The sequence below is a fragment of the Copadichromis virginalis genome, linkage group LG7 (genome assembly GCF_057382275.1).
Source record: "Copadichromis virginalis isolate Kocher_CV1m ecotype Utaka linkage group LG7, C_Virginalis_male_GT1.1, whole genome shotgun sequence".
In the NCBI taxonomy this organism is placed as follows: Eukaryota; Metazoa; Chordata; class Actinopteri; order Cichliformes; family Cichlidae; genus Copadichromis; species Copadichromis virginalis.
The window spans coordinates 26,326,073-26,346,180 of NC_140624.1; the positions used below are offsets into that span (position 1 = coordinate 26,326,073).

At 38.9% G+C, this 20,108-nt stretch overlaps 1 protein-coding gene across 3 annotated transcripts in view; it reads left to right on the forward strand.

The window, feature by feature from the left end:
* ntrk3a (neurotrophic tyrosine kinase, receptor, type 3a) overlaps window positions 1–20,108 on the forward strand; it is a 97,344-nt gene that overhangs the window by 16,942 nt on the left and 60,294 nt on the right. For 2 of the 3 annotated variants that reach the window (XM_085462727.1, XM_085462730.1), the window contains exons 2-4: window positions 4,346–4,420; window positions 10,726–10,797; window positions 17,015–17,086. In XM_085462727.1, coding sequence (XP_085318853.1) covers window positions 4,346–4,420; window positions 10,726–10,797; window positions 17,015–17,086 — 219 coding nt within the window. Of the gene's footprint in view, window positions 1–4,345; window positions 4,421–8,586; window positions 8,700–10,725; window positions 10,798–17,014; window positions 17,087–20,108 lie in introns of those variants that run through there. The other variant, XM_085462729.1, reaches the window with a different exon arrangement.

Below are 20,108 nucleotides of genomic sequence, written 5' to 3' on the forward strand. Positions count from 1 at the left end.
TTTCTAAATAGTCTGGGAGTGTGACAAGTGGCAGCTGTAAAGGCAAAGATAATACTTCCTTTCTGGGTGGTTGCTGTGAGGCAGCAGCTGCTTTCGCGGTTACGTCTGCAAGAGCATTAGAAAACATAGCTGTTATCAGTATCTGCAAACATTTCACCCTTTGTGTTAAATGAAATACACAAGTTCATTTTTGCCATTAAATCTCTGCCTAATAAATTCACAGGCGAGTTTGGAATAATTATGAATGGATGATATGTAATTTCGTCTGGTTTTGGGCCCCAGCGTGTTTTTAGAGAATGAGTTTTGGGGCATTGCACTAGAGTTCCGTTTATTCCCATGGTGTTGATGCACACAAAGGAAACAGGCCCACTATAGAATTTTCCAGACAGTGAACTTTTAGTGGCTCCACTGTCAACTAAAAAAGAATAAGTCTTTTCACCTATCTCTATATCTAACATGGGCAAGCTTTCTGTGTTACGGGACAATTGCAAATGCAGCATCGTGTGTAGTGCTTCACACTGTCCCTCATCATCACCTGGGCCTCCCTATGGTTGGTCCAGTCTTTCGTTATCATATGGATGGGGATTAAAATGTGGATTATAAGGTTGCTGCCTAAGTGCAAAGGGGCCGTTTCTTTGATGTGATTCCTGTCTGCGTTGCCAGTTACCTTGTCTGTAAGAGCTCTGCTGACGCCTAGTGGCAGGAGCTGGTCCTGTGTTTTGTGGTTGAGATCTATGTGCTGCTGATTTGCATTCCCTCCTCCAGTGTCCTATTTTTCCACAATAAAAACATGCGTCTCCACTCCTATCTCTCCTTCTGAAATCTCCCTGCTGCGCTTGTTGAGGGGGCGGGGCCCCTGCATACATAATTTTTTCACTTTCCTCTGAGCCTTCAACATCAAAATTCAACATCATCTTAACACTTTTAGCCTTCGTGCTGTTGGGGAAAAGATCTGCACCAGCTTTTGTTTTGACAAGTGTGATAAAGTTCTTTATTTTCATGTCATAGAGATTATCAGTGGCAGTCAGCTTCAATAGTTGTGAACATTCTGGATGAATATTGTTTAAGAATGTTGTTATGAAAATCTGATCATTTCCTCCTTCAGGCATGCATGCCTCATTAGTCCAGCAGTGCGTGAAACGTTTCATAAAAACTAGAATGGATTCATCTGGCTTTTGCTTACACATGGTTACTGCATTTAAATCAATTTTATCTCTAGACATTGTGAGCAGAAATTTCTTTAGATTTTGAAAAAAGGCTGTGATTTTGTCATCGTTTATCCACAAAAACGAGGTGGTGTTGGCTGCTTGGTCATTTTTAGGGTCTAGTTCCTCTACTTCTTCAATAAGCTGAGATTCAGTCACACCTGGAATTCGTTGACATAATATATATCTATAGTCAGGCCCACCCAAGTGGTGGTATCTGGTACTTCTCTGTAATGCAGAAACAAAGGCTGTAGGATTTTGTAGAGGATCGGGAAGTTCTTTAATGGTTGCTGCTAACTCTGAAATTTTAGGGGGTTGAATGCAACACATGTCCCCTATTATCATGAACGGAAGGGAGGTGCTGACGTCATTAAATTGTGATCCCTGCTTTTCTTTATAACGGGTGTTTTTGTGGGGGCCCTCTTGAGTTTTTTTCCTCTTTTTTCTGCTTTAAGTAGTTCCTTATTAAATTTCTGGTGTTAGTTATTGCTTTTGGCACAGTTAAACCATTCGCTACTCTAGTGTGGCGCTGAACATGATTATCTATGACGGAAACGGCTTGCTGCAGTTCAGCTTCCGTACGTTCAGTTAAAGGATCTTTCATGATTTCCTCACACTCTGCCATTAACTGTTTTGTTTGCTTTTTATGTTCCTGTAACTCTCTTTCTCGTTCAGTGTATTCTCGTTCCTGTCTTTGATCTAGGTTAAACCAGTCATCTTCTTCTGATTTAGGTGTCATTTCAGTGCCTTCCTCACTCTTTTGTGATTCCGCTGTTATATCAGGATATACGCGCTGATGACGTGCAGCCGCCGCAGCAGCTATTAATTCTGTTTTTTCATCATAAGGCGGCGGAGCCGTAGGTTGAACGGATGGGCATATAAGGCTAGTTTTTTCTGCAGTGGATTTACTAGAGCCTACACTGGCTTGATTTAAAGCATTTACGTCTGGCTCGGGTCCTTTTTTCCATAGTGGTAGCATGCGATTGGTCACATCACGACATTCTATCATATATTTTTTACAGGACTTTTTAATCAGCCTACTTTCCTTATCACAAATAGTATTTAACATTTCTACTGACCTGTTTTCTGGCGATAATCGTTTGGGATAGGGCTCCGGAAATACATTAGGATGCATTAAACTTACAGTTCTTAAGTTCGAGACGAAATCAGTCACGTAAGCACTTCCGCATGTTCTGGATACGTAATCATGGAAGTCTTCATTGATTCACGAGCGTGGGTTAAACGTAACCGGAAGTGGGAGTCGTACTGAGCCGCTATTTGTGATTTTATATTTTATTTTTTTTCGGTTTTACAGTTAATTTTGATTTTTTATCGGACCCGTCTAAGGTCTTTGAATTATTCTGACCCATGGTCAGTGATTTCCAGAGGGGTTTGGACGCTTTGAAGGATTTAAGTTAGTTTTTATTTTTGCTGTGGCACACCTGAGGTTACTTGATTTTTTGCTAGCAATTTTATCTTTTTAGTGAGCAACTTCTCACTTTTTAACGAGCAACTTCTCGTTTTATGACCCCAGGCAACTTCCTGTGTCCTTTCTGCTGGTGAGCAACTTCTTAGTTTATGACAGCAGGCAACTTCCTGTGTCCTTTCTGCTTTTATTTACAAAACAACAGGCAACTTCCTGTGTTTCTATGTGGGCCACTAACGAAGGCTCCTCAGCGTATCCCACTTGTTACTATGTGGGCCACTGAAGAAGGCCTCGTCAGCGTATCCCGTTTCTATGTGGATCACTGAGAAAGGCATAACACAGTCTTATAAAATAAAAGACGAGTGCCTACCTTCGTCAGGATCCCACTTCTGACACCAAAATTGAAGGAAACGGTTTCCAGGGCCTAATCCGTGGATCGACTTCCTTCGAGGCGTGGACGTCTATCAGCAGAGAATGTACCTTCACCTATCAGCAGAGAATGTCCCTTAGTCTGTAACACAGTCAAATATATTCTCAAGTAATATTCAAGCATGCCATTCAGCGTGTTAGTACGAGCTCGGGAGCAGCTTGGGAGAACAAGAAAACAGAGACTGCTTCAGATTGTCTTCCCAAAGTGACTCAACTTTATTCACAAGTACAACAGTTTATATAGAGGGTAAAATTCATGAGACAGCAGATTTATCAGTTTAAACCAGTACAGACCAAGATAAGGCAGCGTCTTCCTGCCCTTGGGTGAAGAAGCATCCTTTGTGTAGTGTATCAGTTCAGCTACAATTGTGATTATCTCAGCGACATATTTTCAAGGCACAAAACGAAGAGTTCTTTCATTAGTGAAATCTGAAACAAACCATTTGGCCTTCAACAGGCGTCTAAAAGATTAAGAAACTAATGTAGCTGAGGGAGTGATCTCTGTGGTATTTCAACCTTGTACCAGCCTGTGATTCTCACACATCAATTCTTGGGTCAAAGAGAAAAATAACTAAAACAATGGGGCCTTATTGAATGACAGAGTTTTCCTGTATAATGTCACTATAAAACAATATCCAGTAAATGCTCCCATGGTACTAAAATACCTAACAATAATGAAAATAAACTCCACCTAAATTTGGTTTATATCTGACTCAGACTGCAGGTCATAACTTCTTACCTGAAGTTCATTTCACCTGCAACCGCCTCGGGTCTCTCCTCCTCCTGCCTCCCCTTTCCCTCATCCACCTGCTGACCTCTGTGGAAGCTCCGCCACAGCCACCACCAAACAACTGAGTTATTTTTACACATCGGCCAGCATCTGGCCAATCCACCACCTTTCATTGTTTATACCGTTACAAAAAAACCCCCATCGGCCCATAAAAACGAAAAATCACCATCCAGCTATGGTCGGTACGAGGGAAATTTCTTTTGCAGTTCGTCTGAAAGATGGACTTGCGCTTTGGGATCTTTTAAACATCATTAGGTGCGTTGCTACGCGCTGTCTGTCCTGTCTGTGAGCGCAGAACAAGCAGCAGTTTGGGGGTGATGTCACACACACACGGGTCCTCTGTCAGAATATAGGAAAAGAGGACGGTTGGTCACCCTAGAATAAACAGCCCAACAAATCTGATCCATGAAATAAATTGTTAGATTATTAATTTGTTACTTGTAACTTGATACATTATACACCCTACTACAGTGTCTTGCCTGTATTCCTTTACAGACACATCGAGAATTGGACTGGTCTGCAGACCTTGAGGGATTTCGATATGGAGCTCTACACCGGCTTACAGAGGCTGTAAGTAGTAAGGCATTTTCTACAACATGTTATCAATGAAATGTCTGGCCAGTGAAATTTAACTTTATTCTTGGGGATCAGACCAGTGCTTTAAAAACACATGCGCAAAAGCAAATGTTTCCTCTAAAGAGGTTCAAGCAGCCCTGCACACTTCAAAGACCCACTGACCCAAGCATGGGGTTCTAATAATATTTAGACCCAGAGATATCCCAATCTCAGGAAAGAATCTGTTCACAATTCACAATTTAGTCTACAGCAGATGAAAGGAAGCACCTCAGCATACTTTGGAGCTGGACCACTTGGGAAGTAAACAATATTGTCCAGTAAGGCTGTTAGCAGTGCTTTGATACATAGTTGTGTGTTGAATTTCAAATCCTGTTTCTTATTAAATATCTTCAGTTTGTTTTAATCTTTATGGAGTCCCTTAGTGTTTTCCAGCCTTTCCCTTCTGTGTTAATTCCCCCATGTTTAGTTCTATGTCTGTTTCCCTCACTTCCTGTTTTATTGTGGTAGCAAAATAATTTGTGGTGCAGATTACGTGCAGAATTCAATGCATGCATGCACACAAATGGCTAGTCTGGAGTTGCCTTTGTCATTTATTTCAAATCTAGGTAAGAGAGGGCGTCGAGGAAAACAGCATTTAACAGTGCATGAATAGGTTGGTTTGCTTTCACCCCAATTGCTGGTGACTTACTTAAACCAGCTTTTCTTTGTTTTTTACTTTTACTATTGTCAAAGCTATTAGGACTTTATTTCACTGATTCCATTCAATTAGATATTTAATTGTAATTAGATTTACTTCCATAAATACAGGTAGACTAATGACATAAACATTCTTTCACTATCATGGTATTAGAATTTCAATAGGAAAACAAACTTAAAGTAACCTGCATAGCTTTATAGTTATTTTTCTTCCAACAATAGGTAATAGATGTGTTTCCTCCACGTGCAATTGTTCTGTTGGTATCAGAAATAGCTAAAGTTTTTCAAAATAAATTAAAGCAAAATCCTTAATTTTTAAAATAGAAAGGAAAACAACAAGGAGCTACATATTAAAAAAAGAGTGAGCAAAATTCCTTTGCGATGTGACATGCTGAAAGTCCACCAGCTCCACAAGTTATTGTATTACAGGGTGTAGTCATTGGTTAAATTCAACTGAGTAATTACATCTGATAGGCAGTTGACTACAAAATAGGGTAATGTGAAGTGAGAATTTTTCATGGACTGCAGCCTGGTAGTTGATGCTAAACTGAGTATTTTACAGCATTGTGGTACAGGACCATCTCTGTGAACTAAGCCTGCTAAAGAAATTGTTTAGCTCATTCGCTCTATACTGAGTGAGTGTATGAGTTGTAAATAGTGAGCATGACTGTGTGAAAAACTAGAATGCTATTAAAATAGAGGAGACAGGTGTGACACCAGTCCCAGCAGTGGTCATCTTTGTATATTGCATATTTGTACAAGTACATTGTATAAGTTGTAAGAAGGGCTTTTAGTCATTTTGAATGTATTTAAGCGTATTTGTGTTCAGAAGTTGTGATTTGGATTGACGGAAAGATATCACTCTCACTTTGTAGTCGGAAGATTGAATCATCATTTTTTAATAAAAACTTACTATATACAGTAAGCTTTTATTACAAATTTTGATATACAGAAATGTAAAAATTCTGTTACCAAAGTAGGTATTTCTAAGTTCAGTTGATCGGGATTAAATCTTTCCTGTGTGATACATTTCAGTTGCTGATAATCAAGAAACTTAGTGTTGCTGATTCCATGTCTTGATGAGAGTTCCTGAAATTAAATGAAATGGCATTAAAGTTTTCCCCTTGAATAACATTTCCTATGTGTTTTATCCCTTTCTCGTTCCATGGTGAAAGGTTTATGCCTTATGAAAAGCAGATTAGAGATTTTTACTTTTCCACAGAGTGCTTGTCCTAGGTCCAGCCATGGGCTACCTAGCGAGCTTGATTTGATGCATTTTGAAGCATATAAGCAATCTATTGGATAAGAAATAATAATAAGAATTTGGTAGTTTTAAACCACCATTGTGTTTTGGCTTTTGTAGAGTTTTCAAACTTGAGATGTTTGAGTCCAGTGTCTTAAACCAGGCAGTAAATGGTTTGTTAGGGATCAGTGAGAACAAGTAGTTTATTTTAGGCAGATTTTAATTGTGACGACTGATCATCGAGTGCTATAGGTAAAGTTTTCCAAAACGTGAGATTATCTTCTACCATTTCTACTAGAGGGATATGGTTCAATCATACCGAGAGGCTGGTGGAAAAAATTATACCTAAATACCTAATGTTGCCCGACTGTAGTGTAGTGATGGAGGTCTTCTGAAATTTACAGTTCAGAGGCAGAACTGTTGAGTTAATGGAGTAGTCTGACATGGATGAGAACTTATCTATGAGTGTGATTGTCTTCAGAAGAGAGGTTTGTGAGTTCCCAAGGAACAGTAATGCATCATCAGCATACAGGCTTATCTTGTGGTCTGTATCTATTTATATCTACATTTTGTCGGATTGCTGCTGCTAGTAGTGTCATGGAATTTTGTAAATAAAGTCTGCAACATGGAAAGAGCTGTGATCAAGCTATTTATTACTGCGCAGGAGAGCCAACACACACATCAACCATCACAGTTCACAGTCATGCCAGCTCTGCCCTTGGGATGTCTCAGCTCCTCTTTTATACCCCTCCACACACAACTCTCTGCATCTTTTTAGTTACAACAGGTTTCTGTCCCACGGGCTGTTGCTGGGCAGAGAGCAACTGCCACTATCTTTTCCCAGGAAGCTCCTGACACCGGTCATCTTGGGAGTTTCGTCCTTCCACAATATCGTTAGGCGTAGCTAAGCAGTTCTTTGTGAGGTCATACTGACACACACTTGCTTCATCTTAAGCAGGCAAAGGTTTATACAAAAATCATACAGTAAGATTCTAAACATATAAATCTAAATGTGAGGATAAACTAGAATTTTTCCATAACAGTAGTTTGATGAAAATGACTAAAACTGAGGTTGAAAGCAGACAGCGCTGTCTGGTGTCCCTCTTTAGATTGAAGCTTTGGAAAGTAAGGTCATTTGTCCTAACACGTGCATTTTGAGAACTGCTTAGTGTTTTGATCCAATACATGAAGAATGAACCAAATCCAAATTTTTGTAGAACTGTTGACATCCTATGAGAGAGCAAATGAAGATTTTGTGCTCAAAGTTGATGTGTTAAGAACAGAAAAAAATGGGAAAGCATGAGCATTTGAGTGATTTTGACTCACTGCACTGCGACGCTGCAGCAGTGTCGGTTCTGACAGAGGGTCCAGGGATTTCATCCTCATACCTAATGGCAGTCAGGGTGCCTGTAGAGGTCTGTGTGTCCCTCCATGGACATGTCTTCCCAGACCGTTGCTGACCCACCACCAAACCGGTCATGCTGAACAATGTTACAGGCAGCATAATGTTAACCGCAGATGTGCTCAGGGTGAACCTGTTCTCATCTGTGAAAAGCACAGGGTGCCAGTAGTGGACCCGCCAATTCTGGTACTCTATGGCAAATGCCAGTCAGGCTCCACGGTTCTCTTATTGTTTCTTCTCTAGTGCATCTTTAATTTAATTTATACCAACGAAGCTGAAACCAATCAACACCCCCCTCTGCCAATTAACTTACCAGATCAACATCCCAGAAGTTTGACTGACTCGATGCTGTACTAGGATTAAAAAGTGATCATTTTATATCTTTGAGCTTATATAAGATGACAGTCCCCTGGAGCAATACATATTGGCTTCAATTTTGCATAGTGGGAGGAAGTGGAGCCAGGTCGTCCATCTTTTGTACAGTCATTTTGCTTCACTGTTGGTTTCAACCAATACCATTGCAAGCACCTGATGAAGCCGGAAGAGCTACATCATCCGCCCAAAATAGAGGTGATCCTGAGGCCACCAAACCAAAAACCCTTTGTCACTTGGCCACACCTAAAATGTGGCTTTACTGTGCCTTAAAACAAACAACAGAGCAGCTTTTCACTGGCCTCCACATCGAATTTTTCTTCACTTTGTTAAATCATTATGATTTACTAGCAATAGGTTACTATAGTTACAGCTTTTTTTAAGATTCAATTTTGGCCTTAAATTTTCATTTATTTTTTTGGCAGGACAATAGTGCAGACAGGAAAGGATGGACAGGGAGCAAGTGAAATGATCCGCAGGGAATGTCCTGGCATGGGGAATCAGATCTGCAGTAGCCGTTCAGCATTTGGGTCGGCTGCTCAACCCACTGGGGTATACTGGTACTCAAATCATACTTGTTTTTTAATGAACCATAAAACTTCCAAACAAGAGACACAGCTGCTCTGTTCTTTCTGTGCATCTCTGACCAGTCAATTTTTTTCTTTTATCATCCTCCATTTCTTTCTTTTCTCTTCTTGTTATGCTAAACATTTGTTGTCTCCACAACAAGATGCAAGTTATAGATGAGATTTGTTTCATCCCAGCTGCCATAACTCCTGTATGCTTTTGAGTTCAAAATGACATACTGCTGTCTAAAATCAGTGTGTATCTTAACATGTATTAAGAGTTTGGTTAAGGACTAAGAGGCACTTCTAGGGAAATATTAGAAAGGCTCACTATCGTTTGGACTTTCCTCCTCAGAACCGTGGAAAAAAGAATCTTTCCATTGAACTTTTGTTGTGATTTCCTTTCTCTTTGGATCTAATAGAGGCCACACAAACACATGAGAAATCAATGGAAAGCCCAGGTTGTACTCTTTTTAGTACATCAAGACTTAGTAGAGTAGCTCAAATAAGTCAAACGATAGAGAACGAAAACAAATGTCCATCACAGAGGACATCAATGAATAGGCTGGTTCTCTGGAGGCTATTACTCTACAACCATTTCCATTAATGTTTCTCATAGAAAACACTAAATAGCCTCTATTATAGCTTTATTTCACAGACATACATAATACTGTGCTGATATATAATTTCCTATTAAATGATTTTCAGCATGTTCTAGGTGAGCAAATTGTTGTAAATCTGTTTAGTTTATTAATTAGTGCGCTTAACACTGTGGAATAGCAAAGATCTCCAAAAAAACCAAAATCACTTACTTTCGATCACCTTCGTATCTTGATGAAATCTTTGCCTTAGCTCATCACTGACATCGCCCAGATTTGGTGGAAGAAAGTCAAAGTGTGATTTCAAAAAGTGCATCTTCACTGACATTCTGTCACTCATTAGCTGATGTGCTTTCATGTTATCCAAAGCTCTTTGTAATTGTGTGCTCTGATTGACAACCTGTATGAATCCTTCCCATGCCACTCATTCAGTTGACTTGAGTTTCCTTTTTAACTCATCATTAAATATCAGATCATGGATTTTTAGAACCAGCAACAACACCTTTCTTAATTTTGGCCTCACTTTTCTTGAGACCAAACTTATTTCTTTAAATGTTGTAAATAACATTTGTTACAGTACAGGTGAAAGAGTCTGAGTAGCAAAATGTGCTAGTTGTTGGCCATTGACCTTTAAAAATTGTCAGATTTACTGCTGCCTCAACGGTTGGGCAGTGCTGCTTATTAACTCGCACAGCCTACTTTCCCCTCCGGATTTAAAGTGGACCAGAATTGGCTGAAATCTTTTGCTTCTACAGGTATATGCTAAATGTTGGTTGTTGTGCAGCTCTCTTCATACACTTTCACATGACATATACAGTGGCTTGCAAAAGTATTTGGCCCCCTTGAACTTTCCCATATTTTGTCACATTACAGCCACAAACATGAATCAATGTTATTGGAATTACGCACACCCCACTTTTCAGTTATTTATTTGTAAAAAATGTTTGGAATCATGTATGATTTTCATTCCACTTCTCACGTGTACACCACTTTGTGTTGGTCTTTCACATGTAATTCCAATAAAATTGATTCATGTTTGTGGCTGTAATGTGACAAAATGCAGAAAAGTTCAAGGGGGCCGAATACTTTTGCAAGCCACTGTATATAAGTTAAGCAGAGAGCAAATATACAGATGTACTACGAGCAAAAATGGAAAATAATCCATTCATTGGCGCTGTTTCAAGCAAGAAACTCACTGTCAGAAGTGGGATAATAAGTTCTAATAATAATATACTTTCACTGATTTTCACATTTGTTGTGTAGTTGACCTGATTTTGATCCAACTATAAATCGTCTCGAGTTGTTAAGTTGTTATCTGCTCATTCGTTCATTCATTTTTAATTGTCTGTTTGTCAGAGTAACAGAGCTGAAAGTTATTCAAAGTGCTTTCTCTCTTCTTTGTCTGTGTGTGTGTGTGGTAGAACCATTATGAGGAGCAACCTACATACGATCCAGGCTCGCGTTTTCTCCAAGAACCCACACCTGCGCTACATGTGAGTATACACACACACACACACACACACACACACACACACACACACACACACACACACACACACACACACAAAAACTTGATTGATAATACTGATACTGAAACACTTACCGTTTTTGGGCACATACAAACCCTTTGTCCTGTCCATGCTGCACCCTGCACATATCGACTGTCTCTTTAACAGAGTAACACAGGACACTTTTGAATTGGACTGATAAAAAAACCTAATAAACTAGTAGCAGAGTGTATTAATGGAAATAAACATTGTGTCCCTTTAAAGTTTTTTTAGTGTTTACAAGCAGGGAACTCTATTAAAACTGAAGCACAATTAGTGGTTTGGTGAGCAGAACAGACAGAACTTAGACTGACACATGAAACAACCACACACTCAGTATTGTGTCACAGACAGAGTGAATGACTGACCGCAACAACACCTGTCATTTCACATCTGTCACTTCTGAAAATAGCACATACTAATCACCAGTGCTTGTGTTTAGTATTGTACTCAGATAAGATTTCACTACAGTCACTACAGATATGCATTACTGTAATATATGCAGTCATCCATGGATCCATGAGTATAGGAGTGTTGCACTGATTCCACTACCCATAAACTCCCATCACAGATTCAGATGTAGATCACATGTAGATACATTAATATTACAGCTGTCCTTATTTATGTCTCAGGAGCTTGGAAAGAAAGCAACTGGACTTTTTAAAGTTTTGTGAAGATGTTTCACCTCTCATCCAAGAGGCTGCTTCAGTTCTAAAATCAAATGGTTTAAGGAGTGGCTGTTTGGTTTCGCCAAGGAATTGCATGCTGTGTGGACAAATGTTTGTGCATGTCGGAGGCATTTCCCATTTTTGTTGTGATCAGTGTTAAGGTCATTACTCAAAAAAGTAATCTATTGCACATTACTCGTTACAGTAATTATTACTCTCCAAAGAAAGTAATTTGTTACATATTACATTACTTTCTTGTTCCTTTGTAAAATGACCTGAAACATATTTACCATTTTATAATATAAACCTACAGACTATCGTCCCACATACCAACACAAATCCCTATACTATGAAGACACATACTCTTTCTCTTAGTATTTACGCATGAACACAAAGCTGACAGCCACAGCGATTCTACTTTAGAAACATGAACAGTTAGAAAGACAGACTGTTTAACCCCTTGTTATTTGTTAAAGGTCAGGGTCAGACTGCTGGGCTGAGGTCAGCATTCACTCGGCTTTAATATCAGTCTGGGTTCTTGGCTAGCTGGATGCAGTTTGCACTTTACCATCACACACTTATGTTCTTGAGCAATATAAATTAGTGTGTGTGTGTGTGTGTGTGTGTGTTAAGAAGGTTGAAGATAAATCTGTAGTCCCACCATCCTCAGAGTGCATGACATGCAACACAATGGTCGTTAGTACAAACAGAAATTTGAGAATGGTAGAATATTAGTCTTATATGATCAGTTGTAGTGATTATGACACTGTGGTAGTGTGTGCAGTACTGTGAGTGAAATACTTTTTTTTTTCTAATTTCATGTAATTTTTATGCTCTAAATTATTTTAAAGCAGGAAATGCTGCCAGTAAGATCTGTGATTACTGGTTTGTATAGAGAAAGGCTGACAGGAATAAGGAGGGTTTTATAAAATGAGACCTGGATTTTTATCATCACTATATTTTCTATTTTTACCTCTATTGTGAATCACTGGGTACAGCAAAATACATCCAAAGATCACATTTCGACTCTTTAATGCTGTTTGTCAAACAGCATTAAAGACTCATCAGAAATTACATAAAAAAATATGTATTTTATATTTCTTGCATGCTTTTTCTCTCCCAATCCTGAGTGGAATACTGATGAGGTATTGGATCTCAGCAGCTATGAATAATAAACACTCTTACATCACCAGCTGAAAGAAGAGGAGAGGAACAAATAGAACAAAATCAAAGAATTTGTGACCACAGAAGAGAAAAACAGAGTTTATTGTTTGTGAGCAGTGGGCATTTTGGTTTGTTGTAGCAGGAAATGGACAAGTTGATGACACTTAAAACTGAATCCCATTTAAGAAAGCTAATTGTCATGTGCACTTCATTTACTCTCACAGAATCTGAAATGAAAAGTTTTGCTGCACCTAGAACTTTGCTGGAGAAGATGGAGAATTATATTTCTTTTGGTGATTAGAATTAGCTAAAAGCTACAGCTGTCAGATAAATGTACTGGGAATATTCAAGCGCAGTCCTCAACAGCAGGTTTGTCCAATGGATAGCTTGAAATGGTACAAATGTAAGTGGTGAACTGCCAGAGATTGAAAAAAATAAGCTAAGGTTACCTAAAACTGAAAAATAATCTACATTTCAGAATTATACAAAAAAGCTTTTTTCAACGAACACAAAATGGGTCAACAATGTAAAGCTGTTCTGCAGCTATGAAGGTTTATCAAGTCTTGAAAGCTGGTGCTACTAATTCCTACAGGTGTTCCAACTTTTCAGGATTACTTACCACCCCCTCTGTCTGCATAAGGGTTTATGTTGGAACACACTGTTGCAGCATACCCTCATTAGTATCAATGGAACATTATTGTACTGCAGAACAATAGTTCTCTGTGTTGCTACAAAAATGACAAGAAAAAGGCAATTAACAATGAAAGAGAGACAGACCATCATAACACTTATAAATGCAGGTCTTTCCTACAGAGAAATTGCAAAGAAAGTCAAGGTGTCAGTGATTCCAGTTTCCTTCACCATAAAAAGGAAAAGAAACTGAATCAGAGGGTGAGTTTTTGAGAGTTAACAGGTGGCTCAAAGCACAACAGCTTCAAGCACAGCTTAATAGAGGTCGTAGTGAGCAAGTTTCATTGTCAACTGTCAAGAGAAGACTTTGAGCTGCAGGTTTGACAGGATGAGTTGCAGCAAGAAAGCCATTGCTAAGATGTCAGAATAAGACAAAGAGGCTTTTCTGGGCCATTAAACACCATCATTGGACTACTCAAGTCTGGAAGAAGGTATTACGGACTGATGAATCAAAATCTGAAATCTTTGGTTCATCACTCAGGATCTTTGTACGCCGTAGAGTAGACGAAAGGATGGTTCCACAGTGTGTGGCATCAACTGTCCAACATGGAGGAGGAAGTGTGACGGTCTGGGGCTGTTTTGCTGGATCCAGGGTCGTTGACTTGTACAGAGTGAGAGGATCACTGAACCAAAACAGCTACCACAGCATTCTGCAGCGCCATGCAATACCCTCTGATATGCGCCTAATTGATCAGGGGTCATCCTACAGCAAGATAATGACCCAAAACATAAGTCTATGCCAGAACTACCTTAGGAAAAAAAAGAACAAGACAGTCAGTTGAAAACATGGAGTGACCAGCACAGTCTCCAGACTTAAACCCCATCAAACTGGTTTGGGATGAACTGGACAGAAGAGTGAAAGCAAAGCAACCTACAAGTGCCACACAATTATGGGAATTTCTGCAAAAGATATGGGAAGAAATTTCTTAATAATATTTGTTATTACTAATAGTTTTATTAATGTTAATATTGAATATTTATTTCTATTGTAGAAAGAATGCCACGGGTGTGTGCAGCTGTTAAATCTGCCAAAGGTGGTTTAGAATACATTTTGGTCTATAAATTTATTCCACAATTTCTCTTTTTAACTCAAATTGCTTATTTGTACTATGCTTTCATTTCAGAGTGTAATGAAATCTTAAACTGTCTAAATTTCAATTAAAAACTGGAACAATTGGGGTGTTCTAAAACTTTTGACCAGTAGTGTGCATTCAGTGGGCTACATATTCTTCATCACTGCTTGTGGTGTGAGTGGTAGTCTCTTCTTCAAAGCGTCAGCTTCGCTTTTCTAATAAATTTTTCTTCCTCTCCTCCAAATTTTTTTGTTCCTCTTTCTGTTTTTTTCCTTCTCTGTGTTTTCTTCCACCCTCTAATTTCTCAGCTGAAAAGGACAAAGCACTATCAGCTGCTTTAATCCTATCACTATACAAAAGTTCAGATGAAAGCAAGAACATACTGCAGAACATCTGATGTGTGTGTGTGTGTGTGTGTGTTGCTGTTTTCACAGTTTTCTTATGGAAGCAGATAAATGAGATTCAAACCACTGCAGGGTGATTATTTAAATACCTGTTCTGTGTTCTATCAAAGGAGGTCAGGACAAGTAATCAATTAGTACATTGACCATAAGCTCACTAGTATTTGTTTTCAACTGAGTTCAATTTTATTTATATAGCAGCGAGTCACAACAACAGTTGCTTCAAGGCACTTTATATTTGAAGGTTAAGACACTACAATAATACAAAGAAAACAGACAGAACCCCAAAAGTCATATACCCCCTTTGAGCAAGTGCTTTGGTGACAGAGGGAAGGAAAAAGTACATTTTAACAAGAAAAAACCTCCTGTAGAACCAGGGTTGGGGAGGGACAGCCAGAAGCAGAAAATTAGAGGTCATCTGTGTCTTTATGTCTTCAAGAAGACATTCCTGCAGTTTAACTAATTGGTGTGTGTTATCTGGCTTCATGGATAGATAAAGTTATGTGTCATCTGCACAGCAGTGAAAATGTTATGCTATAACTTTTAATGATACTGCGTAAGGGAAGCATGTATAATGTAAACAGAACTAGTCCTAGCACAGAACCCTGTGGAACTCCATAATTATCCTTGGTTTGTTCACGTACATGGAGAGTCCTCTTCACACACTGAGCCATAAGAAGATAAGAAGCCATAAGAAGGCAGCCAGCAATTTAAGGAGAACATGCAGCTGTGGTAAACTCTAAATGCTGAATGTAACTCTTTGAATAAACTGCTCTTTTGTAGATGATCAGTTAATTTAAAAAGCCTTTGCTTTTTAAAAAAGTGGTGTAATTATTGCAACCTTAAAAGCATGTGATACAGATCTCTATAAAGATTGATCATATTTCAGATTAAAGAATGAATTAATGGTAGGATCTGGAGTCAAGTAGATATGTTAATGGTTTGGAGGAAGTAATTGAAGTGACTGAAAAATCACTGAGGAAAGACAATACAAGTAAATATCAGCAGTTCTTTATTTTAAAAGTGGTTGTACCTAATGATGTATCTGAGGAATGGTTGGTTCTTTATGGTTAATTATGAAGAAATTTGTGAAGTCCTCACTATTGCTCTGGGTAGCTCCCCAACTGGGTCTAGACTGGGTCTAGAGAGTACTTTAAATTCAGGGAATTTAAAATAGAAAGTAGCTCGTCCACAGAAGGACTGGTAGCTCCCCTTGCGATAAGGGTTCAGATCGCGCGAACAGGTGTGAAATGTGTGTGTTTAGTTAGTTTGTTTGTTTGCTTGTTTTAATCAATTTTAAATCATGCTTTTTATTTGTTTTTGTTTCTAATGTCTCTGTAAAGCACTTTGAATCACCTTGTTGTTGAATTGTGCTATACAAATAAATTTGCCTTGCCTTGCCTTGCCTATTTCAAGTTAAAGGAATACTCGGCTAAACAGAGCTCTGATTCCTTGTCAGCCTCTTTGCAGCACTGAAGAGAAACCTGGGCTTATTCCTATAGTTGTGAGGGAGTGCTATGGGCTCAAATTGTGGTCATAAATATTTTGTACTTGTAAATCAGGATTTATATGTGTAAAAAGAATTTGTGTGTGCGTAAAAAAGATTTGTGTGTGGACATAGCCAAAAAATACGTGTGAAACGCTGCACTCAGGTTTCAACTTACAAGTATGGATTTTGACCCGATTTTTCTTCCTTTCAGCTGATTGGTCAATGTCATGTCAATCACAAATTTAACTATCGAATCAGAGAACAGATGGGTTTGGCTGTCTGAGGGGCGCTTTTCTGAACTGCAGGTCCTTGAAGGGTAATACCATTTGAGGCTGGAGGATCTTTATATAAATATCCCATAAGGCTCATACAAGCTAGGTCCTTTAACGTTTGGTAGCTGTTGAAAGGGTACAGTTGTGGTATACCAGTGGTCAGAAACACTATTACTGTTCACATCTGCTCAAACAACTTTCATTAAGTGGGAAAATGAACCAGAGTCGATTTAAACTGACTAAACACCCTAAGTGGAATTCTGCTCTTTTATGAATTTCACTTTTCCCTCGTGTTTTGCACTCATTACAAAACATCATGTAGAAAACCTAACATCCATGAGCTTTTATTGTCACGTTGAAGTGAGGTTTCTGACACTCTCTGTTACTTTCTTGTTCTCTTTCTTAGAAACCTGTCCAAGAACCCCATGTTGACCACGTTGTCCTGGCAGATCTTTGAACATCTGCCGCTTTTGGAGCTGTAAGTAGACCCATGTCTTTTTCTTAGTTCATTGCGGCTGACACACAGTAGACCTGAATACATCTGCAAGGAAATGGGTTGATGTCTTTTTCAACCGAGTTAATATGATCAGTGAATTGTGTTATGTCCTGAAATGGCACCTCAGTGGCACCTTTTCTACTCTAGACTCAAAGCACTTTAAACAACACACTTCATTCACCCATTTACAAACATTCATACAAGCAATTTTATCTACACCTAAGTGCTTTCTAGCTAACATTCATGCATTCAAACATTGCCCAAGGATATTTGGCATGCAGAATGGAGACTGGAGCAGCTAGAGATCGAACTACCAACCTTAAAGGGAACATGAAATGCTCCACACATACAGGCTAATATACACCCTTAAGCTCTGCTCTCAAAAATGAACAGTGTCTGTGACGCTGGATTTAAGAAATCAGTGCCCGAAGTTAAAGTTTGAAAAACATGCATAGCGCCATCTTCTGTCAGTACAACGCCACAACATGACGTCATGCGGTTGGTTGGTTGTGGCTAATAGACTTACATTAGTTTGTTCGCTAACTAGTGACATAATCGATAACTCAAAGTAAGAATTCTTCCTTTTAACTGGCTAACCAAACATTCATTAAAACCATCAGCATAATAAACAAAGTGGAGTCGATCATGTTCGTTATAGCTGCATTTTCCATTTCATGCCATAACCTGGTGATAAATTTAGAGGTTTTCTTTGTGTTTGTTTGTTTTTTGTTAAATGACCCGCTGAACTCTGAACATTGTAATGCTGGAATAAAAACTACTTCTTGAGTAGTTGCTGGATGAAGGACAGAATGCTATATAACCTCGAGATTATGATCTATATTAACTGATAAAAATGTGCTTAAGTTTCTGTATAATCAGTTTTCATTAGTAATGTACTTTGTTGTATTGCAGTCTTTAGGATAACCATAATTTTTACTTCAGGTTAGCTGGGATAACTGATGGATGGAGGAAATTTTTCTGCAGTCATAGAAATGCTGAACATAGAGAAGGAAATGAGTTACACGGCAGATTAATAAAGGAAAATAAGAGGAATTTAAGTTTTATATGATAGTCAGATTTACTTAATGAGGCAAATTGTTGTGATGTCCCAATCACAGGGTGATATACTAACAATGCACTATAATTTACTGTGTATACAAAGATGCAGGGAGTTCACTTCAGTAAAACCAGCATTCTGCAGAAAGAATACAAATTAGTGGTTCAAAACTCATCCAAGACCCACTAAAAGGTCTATTTCGGTTTTTTGATCAAATCCGATTTTTTTTTTGTCTGGTTGTTCACACTACAAATAAAATGTGACAGCAAACGCGCGCTAGTGTGAACGGTTCACGGCCCTCAAAGCGGCCCACATGAGGAAAAGAAGACGTCACACACAACCCGCTCTGTTTACAGAAGTAAAAATGGTGGCTACAGAGCTAGTAGGTGTTGTAACCGACAGAATTTTGACAAATTAATTAGAGAAAGAAGGACACTGAGAAAAAAGTCCGTGCTTTAACAATAGCCTTGTTTGGAGCAGTGGCTGCTACCTCAGAGGTTTATATGGACACGGAGTCATTTAGCTTGAATAGAATTGTCTCCCCATATGTTTTTTTTTTCCCCCATATGTTAATCAAGTCCAAAACCTCAGTTTCTGTCCATTGACTTGCTCCGTCTCCAGTTTCCGCCGCCATGCTTTCTCATTTGTCTTCTCCGGCGCTGATAATTGGCTTCTGTCTTGTGTCAGTAACATAAAGGACGGATTTAATGCGACATGACCATTCAAACAGCAGTTGCTTTCTAAAACATCAGATATGTATCGGATTCAGTACTAGGGGTGGGTTTTTATAATCGATTTATCGATTAAAATCGATTCTGGCTTGGATAACGTAAAATCGATTCATTAAAATCCTGAATCGATTTTTTAATATTAATTTATTTTGCCCGAAATGCCAGAATCTCAGGTGAAAGATCACAAAAGTTCAACAACCACCAAACAGCTAAGACAGTAAATGAGAGCAGGTACACGGCTTCTGCACAAAGACGTAAACACACAGCGCCGACGGATCAGAATCAGTGAGATGTCGCCTTTCTCAGCTGACAGTCGGGGCTGAAAGCCGACAGCTCGCTGATTCTGATCCGCGGGTCCGCGCTGTGTGTTTACGCCCTTTTTTTAGCTCCCCAACTTGGTCTAGAGAGTATTTTAAATTCAGGGAATTTAAAATAGAAAGTAGCTCGTCCACAGAAGGACTGGTAGCTCCCCTTTCGATAAGGGTTCAGATTGCGCGAACAGGTGTGGGATTAGAGCTCTGGGTAGCTCCCCAACTGGGTCTAGACTGGGTCTAGAGAGTATTTTAAATTCAGGGAATTTAAAGTAGAAAGTAGCTCGTCCACAGAAGGACTGGTAGCTCCCCTTACGATAAGGGTTCAGATCGCGCGAACAGGTGTGAAATGTGTGTGTTTAGTTTGTTTGTTTGCTTGTTTTAATCAATTTTAAATCATGCTTTTTATTTTTTTTTTATTTCTAATGTCTCTGTAAAGCACTTTGAATCACCTTGTTGTTGAATTGTGCTATACAAATAAATTTGCCTTGCCTTGCCTTGCCTTTTTGCGCTGATCATATGGCTGTTAGTTTTATCTCTCTCCAAACAATATTGACCGAACCAGCAGCAAAAGAAGATCCAAACCACGCTTCACATAAACATCGTCATGAATTCCCTCTGACTTTTGCCGACTTTTCAGGATAAAAATCACACTTCATGCACAGCTCTCTCTCTCTCTCTCTCTCTCTCTCTCTCTTTTCTGTATTATTCGCTTGCTTGTTACGCACCAGTCGAATTATAATATTTCTGACTGTCAAAATTTCCCAGAATCGAATCAAATCGAATTAAATCGAATTAAATCGAATCGTGGATCGAATCGATTCGGGACCTTGTGAATCGGAATTGAATCGATTCTAGAAATCAGTGACGATACCCAGCCCTATTCAGTACCACATACGAAAGTG